This window comes from Sorex araneus, chromosome 9 (genome assembly GCF_027595985.1).
Source record: "Sorex araneus isolate mSorAra2 chromosome 9, mSorAra2.pri, whole genome shotgun sequence".
Taxonomy (NCBI): domain Eukaryota; kingdom Metazoa; phylum Chordata; class Mammalia; order Eulipotyphla; family Soricidae; genus Sorex; species Sorex araneus.
Window position 1 is genome coordinate 10,508,418 of NC_073310.1, and position 16,778 is coordinate 10,525,195.

Below are 16,778 nucleotides of genomic sequence, written 5' to 3' on the forward strand. Positions count from 1 at the left end.
GCTGAAACAGCTGCTAGACTGTTTCAGTGTCTGAATCTGCACCTGGCGGTGGTCGGAGCTGCTGCTGGCCCAGCACCCGGCCCACCTTCTGAGAAAATACACACCAAAAGGAGACTCACAAATAACATAGGGCCCAGGGACGTGTCTCAGCCGCAGACCATGTGCCTCAAAAGTGGGAGGCCTGGGGCTGGAGCGATAGCACAGCGGATAGGGCGTTTGCCTTGCACGAGGCCGACCTGGGTTCTAATCCCAGCATCCCATATGGTCCCCTGAGCACCGCCAGGGCTAATTCCTGAGTGAAGAGCCAGGAGTAACCCCTGTGCATCGCTGGGTGTGACCCAAAAACCAAAAAAAAAAAAAAAAAAAAAAAAAAGTGGGAGGCCTTGGGTTCTATCCCCAGGACTGCACAAAAGGGATGGGCAGCGCGGCTGGAGATAGTGTAGCGGGTAAGGGACTTGTCTCACCCTCAGCCGACTAGGTTCAATACCTGGCACCCCATAGTCCCCCTGGCCCCACCAGGAGTGATCCCTGAATGCAGAGCACCACGAACGTGGCCAAATCTTAGAGGGAGAGGGGTAGTACTGAGCAATGGCAAACTAGTCCTAGCGTCATGCCAGAAGTTGCAGGGGTCGCCCTCAATTACGGTACAGAATCAGGACAAGGACATGTGGCTCAGCCATTTCCCAAAATGTGGTTCCCAGAGAAGGAACCGCTACAACAACGACAGAGGGAAGTGGTCACTCCGGACGGGGCGCTGAAAGGAGGTGAAGCGATATGCCTGATGCCCTCAGTAACAGTCGTGTAAACCACAGTGCCTGAAAGGAAAAAAGAAAAAAGCGGCTGCGAGAGAGGCAGGCGAGGGGGCAGCAGGGAAGCCTGGGACATTGGTAGAGGGAAGTGGACGCTGATGAAGGGACGGGTGCTCCAACACTGTACAACTGAAACTCGATCACAAATAATTTGTAACTTTGTGATTCACGGTGATTCAATAAATAAATTTAAAAAAAAGAGAGAGAGATAGGGTCTGGAGTGATAGGACAGTGGGTCGGGTGTTTGCTTTGCACGCGGCCGACCCAGGTTAGATTCCCAGCATCCCATATGGTCCCCTGAGCACCGCCAGGGGTAATTCCTGAGTGCAGAGTCAGGAGTAACCCCTGTGCATCGTCGGGTGTGACCCAAAAAGAAAATAAAAATGCTGGGGCCAGAGTGATAGGACAATGGGAATGGTGCTTGTCTTGCACACAGCCAACCCAGGTTCGATCCCCGGCATCGCAAGGAGTGATTCCTGAGTACAGAACCAGGAGTAATCTCCGAGCATCACCAGGTAAGGCCCCCTAAACATAAACAAATAAGTAAAATGCATAAATAAAAGAGTTTCCCAGGCCTTCAGTAGGTTTGCAGCCCAAAGGAGGTTCAAAGAAAACAATGCATCAAAGGAAGTTCACTCACACCTCCCTGGAACCTGCTGTGGGGCCCCAAAAAGGTGTTAAATAATGTGACATCTTCCAAGTGTTTTCAATCCTTTATTGGCTGCTGACCTGTCACCGTCTGGCTGGCTTCCAAGGAACACAGATGAGGAAAAACTGGCCTCCAGGTCACAATGTTTTTGCACACGGTAAATTACTTAGCGGAAATAGTTGGTATGTTCTAGAAGTATTTCTCGCCAAATGATTAAAACTAAAAAGCTTGGGCACAGAAACGATCAACTCCTGCTAATTCCGTGCCATGCTACCCAGCCAGCACAGAAAGCACGGGCAGACCGGAAGGGGGCTGCAGCTCGCACGGGGGAGCCAGCCCACCCTGAGACGGAATCGCCCCAGACTCCACCGATGGAAAATAAATACCTTTTCCAGCAACACATTTCCCCAGTTCACCGAGGATTTCTCTGCGTTCCTTCACACTGGCTGTTGTCACCTTCCCTGCAAAGCGCTTCAGCGTCTCAGAAACCTGTGGAGACAAGGTCACAGAGATTTGATGAGTCCAACTGCACAATTCCTTAAATAAATCCCTGAATGAACGATTTGAGGCTCTTCCTGTTCCTGGAGCAAGCAGATATCATTGGGCTGCACTAGCAGGAGACAGGGACAAATGGAGACGTTACTGGCGCCCGCTCAAGCAAATTGAAGATCAAGAGGACTACAAGTGATACAAGTGAACTGCACAATAGTGAGTGTGCGTGCATACCCTCTGCAGAAACGGCGAGAGAATTCAGGGGCGGTCATCTTCCCTGGGGCTTCTCAACCTCTGTGCTACTGACATTTGGGGCTACTGAGTAGTCTTTCTGTCTGGGGCTCTCTTTATACACCGCAGGATTTATCTGGTTTTGCTCTGGGGTCCCACCTGGCTGTGCTCAGGGGTCACTGTTGGTGCAGGGCACCGTGACTGAAGCTGGGTCTCCTGCACACGGGGCTCTCTCTCCGGCCCCCACTGCAGGACTCCGGCCATGTTCCCGGCCAGGCTCCCAGGAGGCTGACAGGGGCAATCCATACCTCCCGGACTACTTGTGACAATCCACACACAGTTAATCTCTCTCAGGGGGCAAAGATCAACCCCCAACTGAGGTGTGTTGCTTTACACAGACCAGTCACATCAGTCAATGGACCAGAACTAGAGCAGAAAAAAAAAAAAAGAAAAGGAAAGGAAAGGAAGGGGCAAAAAGACACTACAGAGGTTCAGAGTTCAAATCCCTATCACCACAATGAGATCCCCGAGCACCACCAGGGGTTATTCCTGAGCACAGAGCCAGGAATAGGTCCCCCTGAGCACCACCAGGTATGGGCTGAAACCTCACCATGGCACCCCACCCCCCAAAAAGGGCAAAAGTCTACAACCACCTTAAACATCAGCACAGAAAAATCTCCGTTCAGAATCCTACCAAGGAGCTGGAATGATAGCACAACGGGGAGGGCATTTGCCTTGCCCGTGGCCGACCCGGGTTCGATTCCCAGCATCCCATATGGTCCCCTGAGCACCGCCAGGAGTAATTCCTGAGTGCAGAGCCAGGAGTAACCCTTGAGCGTTGCCAGGTGTGACCCAAAAAGCAAAAATAAAACAAAACAAACAAAAAACCAGAATCCTGCTGAGCCCCGTGAGGACTACTCTACGGCAGGTCTACGCCCTCTCACCCGGAAGGGGACACCGGAATCCCGGCAACGCTTTGGGAGCACCAGCACAGGGGCTGGTGCTGCAACAGAGCTGCAGCTCTGCCTCTCCCTTGGACACGTCTACGCTGTCATCTCCTTGATCTCGAAGCGGGGCAGAGACCGAAGCACAGGTGCTCGGCTCCCCGACCTGGCGCTGTCGTGGAGAGGGGAGCCCCCAGCACCTGCGGATCTGAAACTAAACCCGAAACGCACAGGTCTACAGACACATGCTCGGGAGTCCCAGCTTCCAGCCGCCAACCTGGTCCTGCAAAGGACACACACGCTGGGGGCCCGAGACGGGGAATCAATCAGCTCCCCAACAACATTCCCCAAGCCACAGGTGGGCGGGTCTGGCCAGAAGGCAAAAGCGACATCCCCCCACATACACACGAAAGAAAACAGCACAGCCGTTCTAGATCTGCTGTGAAGAAGAGCCCCTTGGAGAGAGCGCGGACAGACGATATTCATGCTCTACAGCCAGAGGCCTGGGTTCAATCAACGTCCGGGTTTAGTCCCCGACGTCTGACACCAACAGCCCCTACCTGCTGCTAGGAACAACCCCTAAGACCCCACCAGAAACAGTCCCTGGGTGGGCTGGAGCAAAAGCACAGCAGGGAGGGGCTGGAGAGATAGCACAGCGGGTAGGGCGTTTGCCTTGCACGCGGCCGACCCGGGTTCAAATCCCAGCATCCCATATGGTCCCCTGAGCACGGCCAGGGGTAATTCCTGAGTGCAGAGCCAGGAGTAACCCCTGTGCATCGCCAGGTGTGACCCAAAAAGAAAAAAAAAAAAAAAAAAGCACAGCAGGGAGGGCATTTGCCTTGAACGCAGCCGACCCGGGTTCGATTCCCAGCATATTCCCATATAGTCTCCCAAACACCGCCAGGAGTAATTCCTGAGTGCGTGAACCAGGAGTGACCCCTGTGCATCGCCAGGTGTGACCCTCCCCGCCCCCGCCAAAAAATAATAGTCCCTGAGCTCCCCTTGGTGTGGCCCTAACGGTACCCCTCCTTAAGGACCTGTTGCCCGGGGCTGGAGCAATAGCACAGCGGGGAGGGCGTTTGCCTTGCACGCAGCCGACCCGGGTTCGATTCCCAGCATATTCCCATATAGTCTCCCAAACACCGCCAGGAGTAATTCCTGAGTGCGTGAACCAGAAGTGACCCCTGTGCATCGCCAGGTGTGACCCTCCCCGCCCCCGCCAAAAAATAATAGTCCCTGAGCTCCCCTTGGTGTGGCCCTAACGGTACCCCTCCTTAAGGACCTGTTGCCCGGGGCTGGAGCAATAGCACAGCGGGGAGGGCGTTTGCCTTGCACGCAGCCGACCCAGGTTCGATTCCCAGCATTCCGTATGGTCCCCTGAGCACCGCCAGGGGTAATTCCTGAGTGCAGAGCCAGGAGTAACTCCTGTACATTGCCGGGTGTGACCCAAGAAGCAAAAAAAAGAACCTATTGCCCTCACTTTCCCAAACCAACTCTCTTATCTGGGCAAACTGAGTGTTCAGGCAGTTATCCCTGCATCTGTAAATAATTCACCTGCGAGAGAGAGCACAGCGGGTAAGGCAACTGTCTTGCACACGGCCAACTAGGGTTGAATCCCTGGAATCCACATGGTCCTCCAAGCCCACCAGAACTGACCTGAGCAGAGTCAGGGGTAAGCCCTGAGCACAGCTGGGTGTGGCCTAACACTCAAAAAATGAATGAATAATAAGCTTGCCTGGGGTTAGAACTCTACGTTGAAATCCATTTCCCTGGGAATACTGAAGACATTTCTCAAAGGAGTTCTAGCTTTGAGTGTTGTTGTGAAGGCCAAGACGTCTGATTCTCTGTCCTCAGTGGAAACTAATTTTTCACCCAGAAGTTTCAGGTCATCTCTATTGTGTTCAGGGTTCTAAGACTTCACACAGAGCATTTTAGGTCTGGAAACACACCTTCCAGCTGTTGGAAAAGTTTCTTAAAATTCTACTGCTGACAATTTCCTTGGATATTAGACCACGTAACTTGACCTCCCAGTGATCCTGGCTCTTTGGGTAGAAGTGGTTTTTCTGTGGTGGGTGTTTCTGTTTTGTTTTGGGGCCACATCTAGAGATTTTCGGGGGTCACTCCTGATTCTATATACTAACCATGCGTGCTGAGGGATCATACGGGATGCCAGGAATGGAGCCCAGGTCTGCCATGTGCAAGGTAAATGCCCTTAGTGCCTATACTATGCTCCAGCCCAAGGGTTTTTGTTTGTTTTTAATTTATTTTTGTTTTTTGTTTTTGATTTTTTTTGGGGGGAGGGGGGCCATTGGGCCACACCTGGCCATGCTCAGGGGTCATTCCTAAAGGTTTCGGGGACCATATGGAGTGCCAGAGATTGAAATCCAGGTCTGCTCCATGTAAGGCAAACACCCTACTCTGCTGTACTTTGACCCCAGCCCCTGGTTGTTGGCTTGTTTTTTGTTTTGTTTCGGGGGGGGGGGAAGACACCCAGCTGTGGTCAGGGATCACTCTTGGCAGAGCTCAGGGGACCTTATGGAGTGAGTGCCAGGGATCAAGCCCGAGTCACCACCTGCAAGGCGTGTGACTTGCGCACTCTACCATCTCTCTGGGCCCAGTGATGCCGTTTGACGTTCTCCAGGGGGGTAAATTCCCATCTTCTGCCAAAACACAGAAAGCTGGGGGTCTGACTCTCTGAAAAGAGTAAGAAATGTTACACTATCTGCCTTTGACCTGGAATTCCAAGACAACTGTCTTTCCTTGATAAACTTCAACTCTGGCTCGAGTTTCTCTGCCCGAGATAAAGAGTTTTGAGTGTGAGGCTCCTGTCAGTCAGAAAATGAACTCGGGACTGGAGAGCATGCAGCAGGAAAGGCACCGCCTGCCTTGCACGCCGACAACCCATAAAGGTTCCATCCCTGACACCACATATTACCCCCTCTGTAAGCTGCCAGGAGTACCACCTGAGCAGAGGATGTGTTTCCCCAAAACACTACAGTGAAGATCCAGGAGTAAGCCCTAAGCACAGCCAAATGCAACCTAAAATATACGCCACAAAAAAATAAGAGACAAAAAAGGAAGACGGGGCTGGAGCAATAGCACAGCGGGTAGGGCGTTTGCCTTGCACGCAGCCAACCTGGATTCGATTCCCAGCATCCCATATGGTCCCCTGAGCACCGCCAGGAGCAATTCCTGAGTGCAGAGCCAGGAGTAACCCCTGAGCATCGCCGGGTGTGACCCAAAAAGCAAAAAAAAAAAGGAAGAAAATGAGTAAATGAGTGCTATCCACCAGTAACAGTCAGGACCAAACTGAGCAAGGGCACTCTAAGATCCTTCCAAGAAGTGATCCGTGGATGGAATGGAAAGCAAAAGAGCTTTAAAGTTCAGAGACTGCTTTCTGGGGCAGTACTGTCCAACAGAAAGAACTTCCTAGGCTAAGGGAAATGTTTTCGAGCTCCATCCAATAGTGGCAAAGGACCAGAGAGACAGTACAGAAGTTAAGGCAGCTGCCCTGCTTGCCTGAGCAGACCCAGATTACATCCCCAGCACTGTATTTGGTCTCTCCAGCAGCACCAGGAGGGACCCCCTGAGCGCCACTGGGCGTGGCCCCCAAAGAACAACAGGAGAGAGAAAAAAAAAAAGTAGTGGCCACTAGCGACAGGGCAGGTCGAGTTGGCTAAGCACTACAGTGTGGCTAGTGCCACTGAAGAATCCACTTTGCATTTGAACAAGTCGTCCTCCGGCTATTGGTTAGCCAGGGCCTGGTGGCCGCTTCGGCAGTCCCCGGACCCCTTGGGAAACAGTCCACACCCCAGGCAGCTGTCCTCGCCGGGTTCCGACGACTCCCACCTCGAAACCACGTCCCACCTTCCCCCGCGGAGACTCGGGATGTGCCGGGGCGGCCGCCGTCCGTCCCGGGGCGCGGGGCCTCCGTGCCCGCATCAGCCAGCAGCCTGCGGGGGGCCCCCGCCTGACGTCCCCGCCCCCGCCCCACCTGAACCCCACGCCGAAGCCCTCGACGATGATCGGGGCTGGGGCCACCGGAAACGGCCTCCCCACGCTCCCGGGAACGACCCGGCCCCCGCCAACCCCCGCCCCGCGTGGCGAGTCCTCGGAGAAGGGGGGGTGTGCGAGACCCGCCTCGAACCCTGGCCGCGGTGCTGAGCCTCGGCGGGGGCCGGGCGCGCGCCGCTACCTCCCCGGCCGTCGCGGGTCTTCGGCCGGGGTCCCGGCCGGGCGGGGTGCGCGCCCCCAGGCCCGTCTGCCGGGGCGGCGGGCGGGAGGGAGCGGGCGCCCGCACGAGCCGGGCCCGCCGCCCCGGGGCCTCGGGGGCGCGCGGCCGACACGCCGGCGCCGGGGACCCCGGCCGCTCCCGGGCGCGTCCGCGGCCCCCCACGAGCCGCGAGCCCGGCCCGCGCCCCCCGCCGCCCGCCCCGCCGCGCCCCGCCGCGCCCCCCGCCGCCGCCGCCGCCGTCGCCGCCCGCCTCACCTGCGTGTCGGCCGCCATCCTGCCGGCGCTGACTCCGGAACCGCTTCCGGAGCGCTTCCGGGTCAGGCCGCGGGCCCACGCGGCAGGGCGAGGCCGGCCGCCGGCAGGGACCGCGGGGCCTGGCGCCCCCGGGCGGGACGGCGGCCGCCGCGCTCCTGGACTGCGCGACTCGGGGGCACGGGGGGTGTTGGGGGGGAGTGGGGAGCCCGTGCCGGAGGCCCGGATCGTGGGGAAAGAGTCCCCGAGGATTTGCAGCCCGGCGAGACACGCTGCCCTTTGACCCCCGAGGCCTTGCGCCCCGCCCGGACTCCGTCCACGTGGGCCTTTGCTCAGGACCAGCAGCCTCTCGGGTGGCAGAAACGTAAAAGGGCCCTTTGCAAGGCCAGTACAGGCACCGCCTGCGGTCCCGAGCACCCCAGGGGGCCACTCCAGAGCAGAGCTAAGGGTAGTTCCCAGCACTGCCAGGTAGGGTTGCCAAACCTTCAGATAGTTGTGTCTGGTCCTGTTTGACCCCGCGGCGGGTGGGAATCCAGGAGGGGAAGCAGACAGGGCTGAATGTGGAATGTGCTGGATGCTTTGGCCCAGGAGGCAGGCCCAGGCCAGCCAGTTGTGGGATGGGGGGGCAGCCGGGGACCTAGTCTCAACTTCGTTATGTACACTTAGAACTAGGTGGGTCTGTACAGCCTTCCTTGGCCCTATTGGCCAGAACTATGGCTCTCAAAACTTCCCAGTAATTACCACCTACTCACGAAGACCACTGGCTCAAACTCCTGGCAAGGGTGGGTGTCTGGAGCATCCCACTAGAATGCCACTGTGGGTGTGGCTTCAAACTCTGCTGTCAACTGAAGAACACCTTAAGAATCTGGGGGCCCTGGAAACAGCACCCTTTGTGCAGTGTTCTGGGGATGGTTTCAGGCGTGCAAAAGGGACCTTACCACAGAGCCAGAATGTTTCAATCTGCTGGCACAAACAGTAGCAGAGCAATCGTCTAACAACTGCCCAGGTACAAGCCTGTCAAGTAGTAAGGTCCCCCAAGCCTGCCGTTTCACACCCCACCCCAAAGTTCCAATCTGAGCGCTGAATGAATAGCAAGCTCCAACACGACTTCACTTACCTATTTTTATCCAGTGCTCCAAGGATTTGCCCTGACTTTAGTTTCAAGCATACAGCACAATGTAAACCTCAAAATGCACAAGAGTTCAGACTTTTAAGAGAAGTAAGCCTTTATTTCTGTTTCACAAATAAAGGTGGCTTATTCTGGTTGCTTTTTTTGGTGATTAGTCAAAGAGACCAAATCCCATGTCCTCGTCCGACTCCTCCGACTCCTCCTTGGCTGCGGCCTTGGCCGGGGCTGCGGCGGCAGCAGGAGCAGCAGTGGTGGCCGCAGCCACGGGGGCAGCGGTCACAAAGGCAGATGGATCAGCCAGGAAGGCCTTAACCTGAAAGCAAGGGGCAGAGCTTAGGGTCACAACCACCACTCCCCCCAAGTCTCCTGACCCTCGACCCACCCTTCAGCCCTTGCTCCAGTTTCAAGCCTTCTGTACAGCGACCTCAGGCCCACTCTCACACTCTCACTTTGTGTCTCCAGTCAAAGACACACCCATCACCCTGCCGCCTTTCAAACAAAACATGCAACACATAAAAAAAGAGGATCACTGCTATCTGTGTGGTCCCACTGGACTCTTTACCTTTTCAGAAAGTGGGAAGGTGTACTCAGTCTCCACAGACAAAGCCAGGACACGCTTGTACCCATTGATGATGGAGTGAGGCACTGAGGCAACAGTTGGGTAACCAATCTGCAGACACACACTGGCCACGTTCCGGACTCCCTGTGAGGAAGAGGGTCAGTGTTTAGACAGTGCTCCAGCCTGTGCTCTAGCCACTGAGCCATACGGATCTCTGCCCTATACCCTCGTTTGTTTGGGGGCAACACCTGGCAGTGCTCAAGCTCAAGGGACCATGCAGTGCTAGGGACTTAAACCAGTTAATATTCCCCCCAAATATTAACTAGCAGCATTTTTAAATCGCCCAATTAACAAAATTAAGTTTCTGATACATTACAGGACATTACCAAAAAGCTAGCAGTTACTGTTCTGGAAGCGTTACGGGGGCCTCTCTCCAACGACATACCCTCTTTTCCCCTGTCCCAACACAATTCAAAATCTCCAAGAGCCCCTACTCCCAGCGCTGTTCCTGGGAGTCTTTTTGAATGATCTTGTCTCTACAGTGTTATTTTACATGAGGGGGGAAACTGAGACGGACAGAATAAACGACTGTCCCTCATTACAACAGAGTCTCCTCTGCAACCAGGCCTCGGTCTGTCAAACCACGCTCTCCCACGCCAGCGCCGTCAGCTGCGCCCGGGGCAGGCAGCAGGTACCTCCAGGAAGCGCGAGTGCAGGGTCTGCTCGGTGATGTCCAGCACTTCGGGGTTGTAGATGCTGCCGTTGTCGAACACCTGCTGGATGATGAGCCCGAAGGAGAAGGGCGAGATGTTGAGCATGTTCAGCAGCGTGGCCTCGCTGGCGCCCACCTTGTCTCCGGTCTTGATCAGCTGCACATCACTCTGAGGATCGAGGGGGAAGGTTGGCAGTCAGCGACCACGGAGCTGTCCAGCAGACCTGGGGCCAAAGCGCTCCTCTGCCCCTCGGCTGGCTGGCGCAGGCAAGCCCGGCCCACTCACCAGGATCTCAATGGTGCCCCTGGAGATTTTGGTGGTGATGCCCAAAGCCTGGAAGAAGGAGGTCTTCTCGGGCCCCAGACCTGTATTCTGGGCTGGCACGGTGACCTCACAGGGGGCAATGGCTCCCGCACGGGCAGCAGCTGGCACCTGGAAAACATGGTAAGTCCAATCTCCAACGACACAACCCGGAAACCGTCTATTTTGCCGCGGGAGAGTCAGAATGAACCAGAACTCCTGACGGCGGCCGCTCCCCTCACCTTATTGGCCAGCAGCATGTCCCTGATCTCGGTGAGGTCCTCCTTGGTGAACACGAAGCCCACATTTCCCCGGATATGCGGCAGCAACCTGCAGAGACAAGTTTGTGCAATGATCCCGTCCCTGTGGGCAGCTCTGGGAGGAGGGTGGAGGGGTGGGAGGTAGGGGAGACTCACTTCTCCAGCGCGGGGTTGTTCTCCAGGTGCCCGCGGATGGCCTTGCGCATCATGGTGTTCTTGCCCATCAGCACCACCGCCTTCCCACGGAGCGACATGCGGATCTGCTGCATCTGCCTGGAGCCCACATTGTCGGCCCCCACGATGAAGCACTTGGGGTAGTCATCCAGAAGTTGCTAAATAAAACACAGACAAGACCCGTTTAACCAGGAGGGGTCGGGGGGTTAATATCCCGGGAAAATAAACCCCCCATGGCTGGTTCCCACCTCATTCCCTCATCAGGTCAAAAGGACTCAACCCCTCCCACTAACCACCCAGTAGCCACCAGATCTGCTTGAGGCGTGTGTATGTTATTCAGACTAGACCCGTGAAGTCTCTCAAATTTTAACTTTAGGAGCTGTCATGACAGCACAGCAGGTAGAGCGCTTGCCTCACACCTGGCCGATGGGGATTAGAACCCCACCTGGAGTTAACTCACTCCTGAGTGCAGAGCCAGGAGTCAGCCCTGAGCTCCATGGGGTGCAATGCCAAAAGAAAATTAAAAAAACAGAATTTAGCTATTTAACTTCCATCAAATTTTCTTTAAATTCCCTGCCCCCAGTGAGGCCGGTTCCTGGCTCAATTTTAATGAATAGTTAATATATTGTTTCATTAACAGATTTCCTGAAAAGCACCAAGTAGGCGCACCAAGGTGAAGCTTCTACAGCACTTAACACAGGCAACGAGCAGAATCTAGGCACAGTACACTGGAGTCTGTGAACCTGGGTGTCTCAGGTCCCAAAGCCCTCGCAGGAAAAGAGGCTGAAAATGAAACTGCAGGGACCCTGTTTAGAAAATACCCCACCCCACCTCTCATACAGGGGGCAGGGGCGGCTTCCTGATCTTTTGACCCTTCTTCTAGTTTCATCAAGTCTTGCCCGAATTTGGCAAATGCCACAAAGCAACTAGAGCAGCAAGGCTTCTGGACACGAAAAAGCCCCAACTCAAGCCCACCAGCCCCCCAAAATCCACATGCATATTCCATGTATCTGACCCGCACAGCCTACAACAGCAGCCACCTGCCTCCCTCTGCCGAGTCACGGGTCCCTGACACCTTTGAGAGAGCCGAGAGCTGCAGATGGGAGCCAGGCGGGGCTGTCCCCGTGCAAGCCGCCCAACCTGTTTGTCTGCATCAAGGGGGTGGGGGGTGCAGTCCTGCGGACGCCGGGGAGCTGAGACTAGGGGGCACGGCCCCGCGGGGCGCCGTCAGCAGCTCCCGGCCACGAGCCCAGCGGCCCCGCGCTGGCCCTGGGGGTGGGCGCGGGCTGCACTTACGATGATCTTTAGGAAGTAGTTGGACTTCCAGGTCGCCCTGTCTTCCCTGGGCATCACGGCGGTGCGTCAGGGATTGCCACGTGGGGTTTAAAGACGATGTCACTGCGGGGACAGACAGAGAAGGGGACACGATCAGACACCCGGACACCGCCCGGCCCGGGGCCAGCTCGCGGCCTAGCGCGCGCGCGCAGCACGGGCCCGGCCGCCTGGAGCCCGGGCCCAGTCCCCGCCGAGGGCCCGGGACCCGGGGCGCAGGCCTCCAAGACGCCCCCCACCCGCAGATTAGCCCTCCGCCTCGCGAAATAAAGCCGATCTCCGCCCACGCGTTCCCGGTGCGGCCGCGCAGCCGCCCGCACCTCGCACGAGGACGCCTGGTGAGAGAGCGCCCGCGCGCCGGCGCGGGACTTTTATACCGGAACAAACCGGCCAATCAGGAGCCGCGGCCGGCGTCCCCACCTATTGGTCGGCGCCAATGTCTTTCTGCCGAACGGCACGCAAGCTAGACTGCCATTGGGCAGAATCGCTGTCGTTCGGGCGCCACCGGAAGCCGCCTTGAAACAAGGTCGCTAAGACAGGCCCTGCCCTGGCTGGGGGGCGTTCTCTCGGACGTGCTGCCCCCTGCCGGACCGGAGCCGCTTGGGCGTGACACTGAGCCCACGTTTCCTTCCGCTTGCTACCCCGCAGTGAAGAGAGGAAGGCGTGGAACTGAGAAAAATCATCGTATATATTTAGATCTCTTGGCTCCTCTGCAGCTATTTTTTTCCCTTCCTCCTACCAAATCACAGGGATCGTTTACAATCTAAGTCAAGAGTCGTTTCCTCATCTGCTCAGAATTCTTCAAAAGCTCTCCGTTTCTCCCCGTATAAAAAACCTATAATGAAAACCGCCTACGAGGCTCAACATTTCAGCCTTAAAATCTCATGTCCCATTTTCCTACTAATTTTCTCTTTCAGCAGATACTGCTTTTTAAAGTAAGAGTGATACGGGGGCTGGAAAGATAGCACAGCGGGGAGGGCGCTTGCCCTGCACATGGCAGTCGACCCGGGTTTGATTCCCAGCATCTCTTATGGTCCCCTGAGTACCACCAGGAAAAATTGCTGAACGCAGAGCCAGGAACCCCTTGAGCATCACCAGGGGTGACCCAGAAACAGTAAAAATACTAGTAATTGTACGTTGTAGAGTTGTTATGAGGATTAAATGAGATCTAGTTAAAGACTTAACGTGGCATCTGCAATATAAGAAACTTGCTAACTATTAGCTATTTTTATTATACAATCATTCAACATTTTCTTGGATAATAGTGCAACATTCTGGGTGTGAAACTGTCCAGGCGCCATGTAATACCATCAACGGCCAACATCTAGAGACCTATAAAGCCAAGCTTCCAGAAAAGAGCGACACAGAGTCTCTTGCCCTGGTGCATGGCTGTCTTCACCAGGGCCCCTCGGAGGGGTTAGGTTGAGTTTCCCTCCCTGCCCCAAGCAGAGCCCCGGCAGCCGAAGACCTCCGGAGCCCAGCCACAACCATGCTCAAGGCCCCTTTCCACACGTTCAGATGAGCCTCACGCATGAAGGAACCAGCAGAGGAACCCAGGTATGCGGGACCTGGGGCTGAGGTCTCCAAACCTGCTCAGATCAAGATTGGGCCTCTTCCGCCCAGATCCCCCATTTTCCAGTAGCTAGGCGGTCACACCCAGAAACTGCCCCCGGTGCCGTGTAATCCCATCAACAGCCAACATCCACAGACTATAAAACCAAGTTCCCGGAAGCATGTGGCCACAAAGCAGCCGCACATTTTATAGTCTAGTTCTCCCTCTCAGAGAACCTGGCAAGCTACAGAGAGTTTCCTGCCCGCATGGGAGAGCCTGGCAAGCTCCCTGTGGCATATTCATATGCCAAAAACAGTAACAATGATGGGTCTCATTCCCCTGGCCCTGAAAGAGCCTCCAATGCAGCACCGTTGGGAAGGACGAGTAAAGAGAGGCTTCTAAAATCTCAGGGCTAGGATGAATGGAGACGTTACTGAGACCGCTCAAGAAATTCGACAATGGGGGGGGAAGGGGACTGGGGGACTGGAGCAATAGCACAGCGGGTAGGGTGTTTGCCTTGCACGCAGCCGACCCAGATTCGATTCCCAGCATCCCATATGGTCCCCCAAGCACCGCCAGGAGTAATTCCTGAGTGTATGAGCCAGGAGTAACCCTGTGCATTGCCGGGTGTGACCCAAAAAGAAAAAAAACAAAGAGAAAATCGACGATTAACGGGATGATGATGATGATGATGATGATGATGATGATGATGATGAATAGTGCAATATTAGGATAATAGTGTAATATTAAGTTAGGTACAGTCCTGGGAATCAAACCCAGAGCTCACACATGCAAAGCAAAGTGCTCCCTGTTGCACTACAACCAATAAATCTGGGTTCAGGGCAGGGAGAGGGTTGGCACCACACCTGCTGTGCTCAGGGAATCCCTGGGTTCTAACTGGTCAGCAGCATGTGAGGCAAGCCCCTTGATGCATGTAGGAACTATCCAATCCCCCAATAAAAGCACTAGCAACGCTCAGCGGCCCCGTGACTCTGGGCAGTAATCAGCTAGTTGAGCCTAGTTCAGTGCTCAGACCTAAATACGTAGTACTGTTTAGGCCCTATGATGCAGGGTCATCCCTGCAGTGCTCACAGGCTTTCAATGCTGGGAGAGAGGGGGAGGACCAGAGCGACCCCCAGGAATGTGACGGGACTGAAACCCATATGGTGCCCTCAGGTGTGTGCCTTGCTTGTGGCAGCCCCAGGTTCAATCCCTGGCAACCATATGGCCACCCTCATATGGGACAAAACCTTTTCTTGCATGCGCCCTACTCCCTCTACCATGGGGTCATTTAAAAATGATCCATGGAGGGCTGGAGTGATAGCACAGCGGGTAGGGCGTTTGCCTTGCACGCGGCCGACCCGGGTTCGATTCCCAGCATCCCATATGGTCTCCTGAGCACCACCAGGAGTAATTCCTGAGTGCAGAGCCAGGAGTAACCCCTCTGCATTGCCGGGTGTGACCCAAAAAGCAAAAAAATAAAAATAAAAATAAAATAAAATAAGTAAATAAAAAAATAAAAACAATCCATGGGCCAGAGAACACCTGGGTTAAGGGATGCAGTCAATCCTTTTCAATCCCCCACAGCACATATGATTTTCCCCAACAGTCTCATGAGCGACCCCCAGCACAGGGCCAGTAGCTCCCAAAACACTGCTGGATGTGACCCAAACACTCTCATCAAAAGTGTGTAACTAGGGGGCAGAGCAATTGTACAGCGGGAGGGCCGTTTGCCCTGCATGTGGCAGTCCCAAGTTTGATCCCTAGCCATCCATACGGTCCCCCCCAAGCCACCAGGAGTGGTTCTGAGCACAAAACCAGGAGTAAGCCCTGAGCACTGCCAGGTGTGACTGGAAAAGAAACAAACAACAACAACATGTGAATAACTGTATTTATTGACATGGGGAAAATAGAAAGTACAGTTGAATGAAGGAAGCAGGAAGTAAAATAAATCCAATATGGTCTGGAATAAACGAAATCATTGGGGGGGTTCTTTGGGGGTTATTTTTGGTTGTTGTTTTGGGGCCACACCTGGTGATGCTCAGGGCTTACTCCCAGCTCTGTACTCTGCACTGAGAAATCACTCCTGGCGATGCTCGAGGGCCCATATGGGATGCCAGGTATCCAACCTGGGTCAGCACCATGCACGGTAAGCACTGTACTAGCTCTCTGGCCCCGTAAATCTTTTTTTTTTTTCGTTTGTTTTTGGGTCACACCCAGCGATGCACAGGGGTTGCTCCTGGCTCATGCACTCAGGAATTACCCCGGCCGTGCTCAGGGGACCCTATGGGATGCTGGGAATCGAACCCGGGTCAGCCACGTGCAAGGCAAATGCCCTACCCGCTGTGCTATCGCTCCAGCCCCGCAAACTGGCCCCTGGCCAGCATTTTACGGCTGCAATGTGCCAGCACTGCGGGTGGGCAGCTGTGCCAGGCCCACCCGGGAACACAGGCAGAGGCTGCCTCATACTTGTTCACGCTCCTCTCAGAACCTCTTTTCCAGCTGGACACGAGTGCAAGGCTGCCCACAGCCGCAGGGGGAATGCCTGCTGGAATCCACCGGAAGTGCCAGGGTAGGACCCAATGCCCTGCTTCCCTGGTATTCACTCACCAGCTGCTGTGCCAAGCACGATGCTCATGCAGGCGAGAACCTGCATCCTGGAGAATCTGCCACCGTCAAATGCCCGTGCACGGGAATGTGCCCCCACAGCTTCCTGCCTGGGTGAGGGGACAGAATAGAAGGGACCAGCCAAAGGCTCCCGAGGGGGTCTGCGAGCTCTTTAAAGAACTGCTGTTGGGCTGGAGTGGTAGCACAGCGGGTAGGGCGTTTGCCTTGCACGCGGCCGACCCGGGTTCGATTCCCAGCATCCCATAGGGTCCCCTGAGCACTGCCAGGGGTAATTCCTGAGTGCAGAGCCAGGAGTAACCCCTGTGCATCGCCGGGTGTGACCCAAAAAGCAAAAAAAAAAAAAAAAAAAAAAAAAAGAAGAAGAACTGCTGTCTTTAACTTCAGAGGTAGGGGTCAGGGCAACAGGACAGCGGGTGACCCAGGTTCGATCCTCAACAACAACCCTGATGGTCCCGCAAGCACCACCAGGAGCGACACCTGTGTAGTCAGGAGCATCGCTGGGGTTACTGAAACAAAACCA

General features: G+C 55.3%; 2 protein-coding genes across 2 annotated transcripts in view; both read right to left on the bottom strand.

Annotated features, from left to right (window-relative positions):
* Positions 1–7,649, bottom strand: part of GCN1 (GCN1 activator of EIF2AK4) — a 56,625-nt gene extending 48,976 nt beyond the window's left edge. Inside the window, exons 1-2 of the mRNA XM_055147052.1 lie at positions 7,615–7,649; positions 1,845–1,947 (exon numbers count right to left, since the gene is read on the bottom strand). Of these exons, the coding sequence (XP_055003027.1) occupies positions 1,845–1,947; positions 7,615–7,632 (121 nt within the window). The 5' untranslated portion in view covers positions 7,633–7,649. The remainder of the gene's footprint in view (positions 1–1,844; positions 1,948–7,614) is intronic.
* A 1,163-nt stretch (positions 7,650–8,812) lies between these two features.
* Positions 8,813–12,438, bottom strand: RPLP0 (ribosomal protein lateral stalk subunit P0). Its single transcript, XM_004611074.3, has 8 exons — positions 12,399–12,438; positions 12,043–12,144; positions 10,729–10,904; positions 10,555–10,642; positions 10,298–10,444; positions 9,995–10,180; positions 9,303–9,443; positions 8,813–9,053 (listed from the first exon to the last, which is right to left on the bottom strand). Exons 2-8 carry the CDS (start codon positions 12,094–12,096, stop codon positions 8,892–8,894), a joined length of 954 nt encoding a protein of 317 aa, XP_004611131.1. The 5' UTR covers positions 12,097–12,144; positions 12,399–12,438; the 3' UTR covers positions 8,813–8,891.
* Positions 12,439–16,778: the final 4,340 nt, after the last annotated feature.

Excerpts from the sequence above, each read along its gene's own strand:
- RPLP0 (XM_004611074.3), bottom strand. The coding sequence starts at position 12,096 with ATGCCCAGGGAAGACAGGGCGACCTGGAAGTCCAACTACTTCCTAAAG. Across the intron at positions 10,445-10,554 it reads ACATGCTGCTGGCCAATAAG|GTGCCAGCTGCTGCCCGTGC; the intron begins GTGAGGGGAGCG and ends CATGTTTTCCAG. Across the intron at positions 9,444-9,994 it reads TGCACTCGCGCTTCCTGGAG|GGAGTCCGGAACGTGGCCAG; the intron begins GTACCTGCTGCC and ends TCTTCCTCACAG.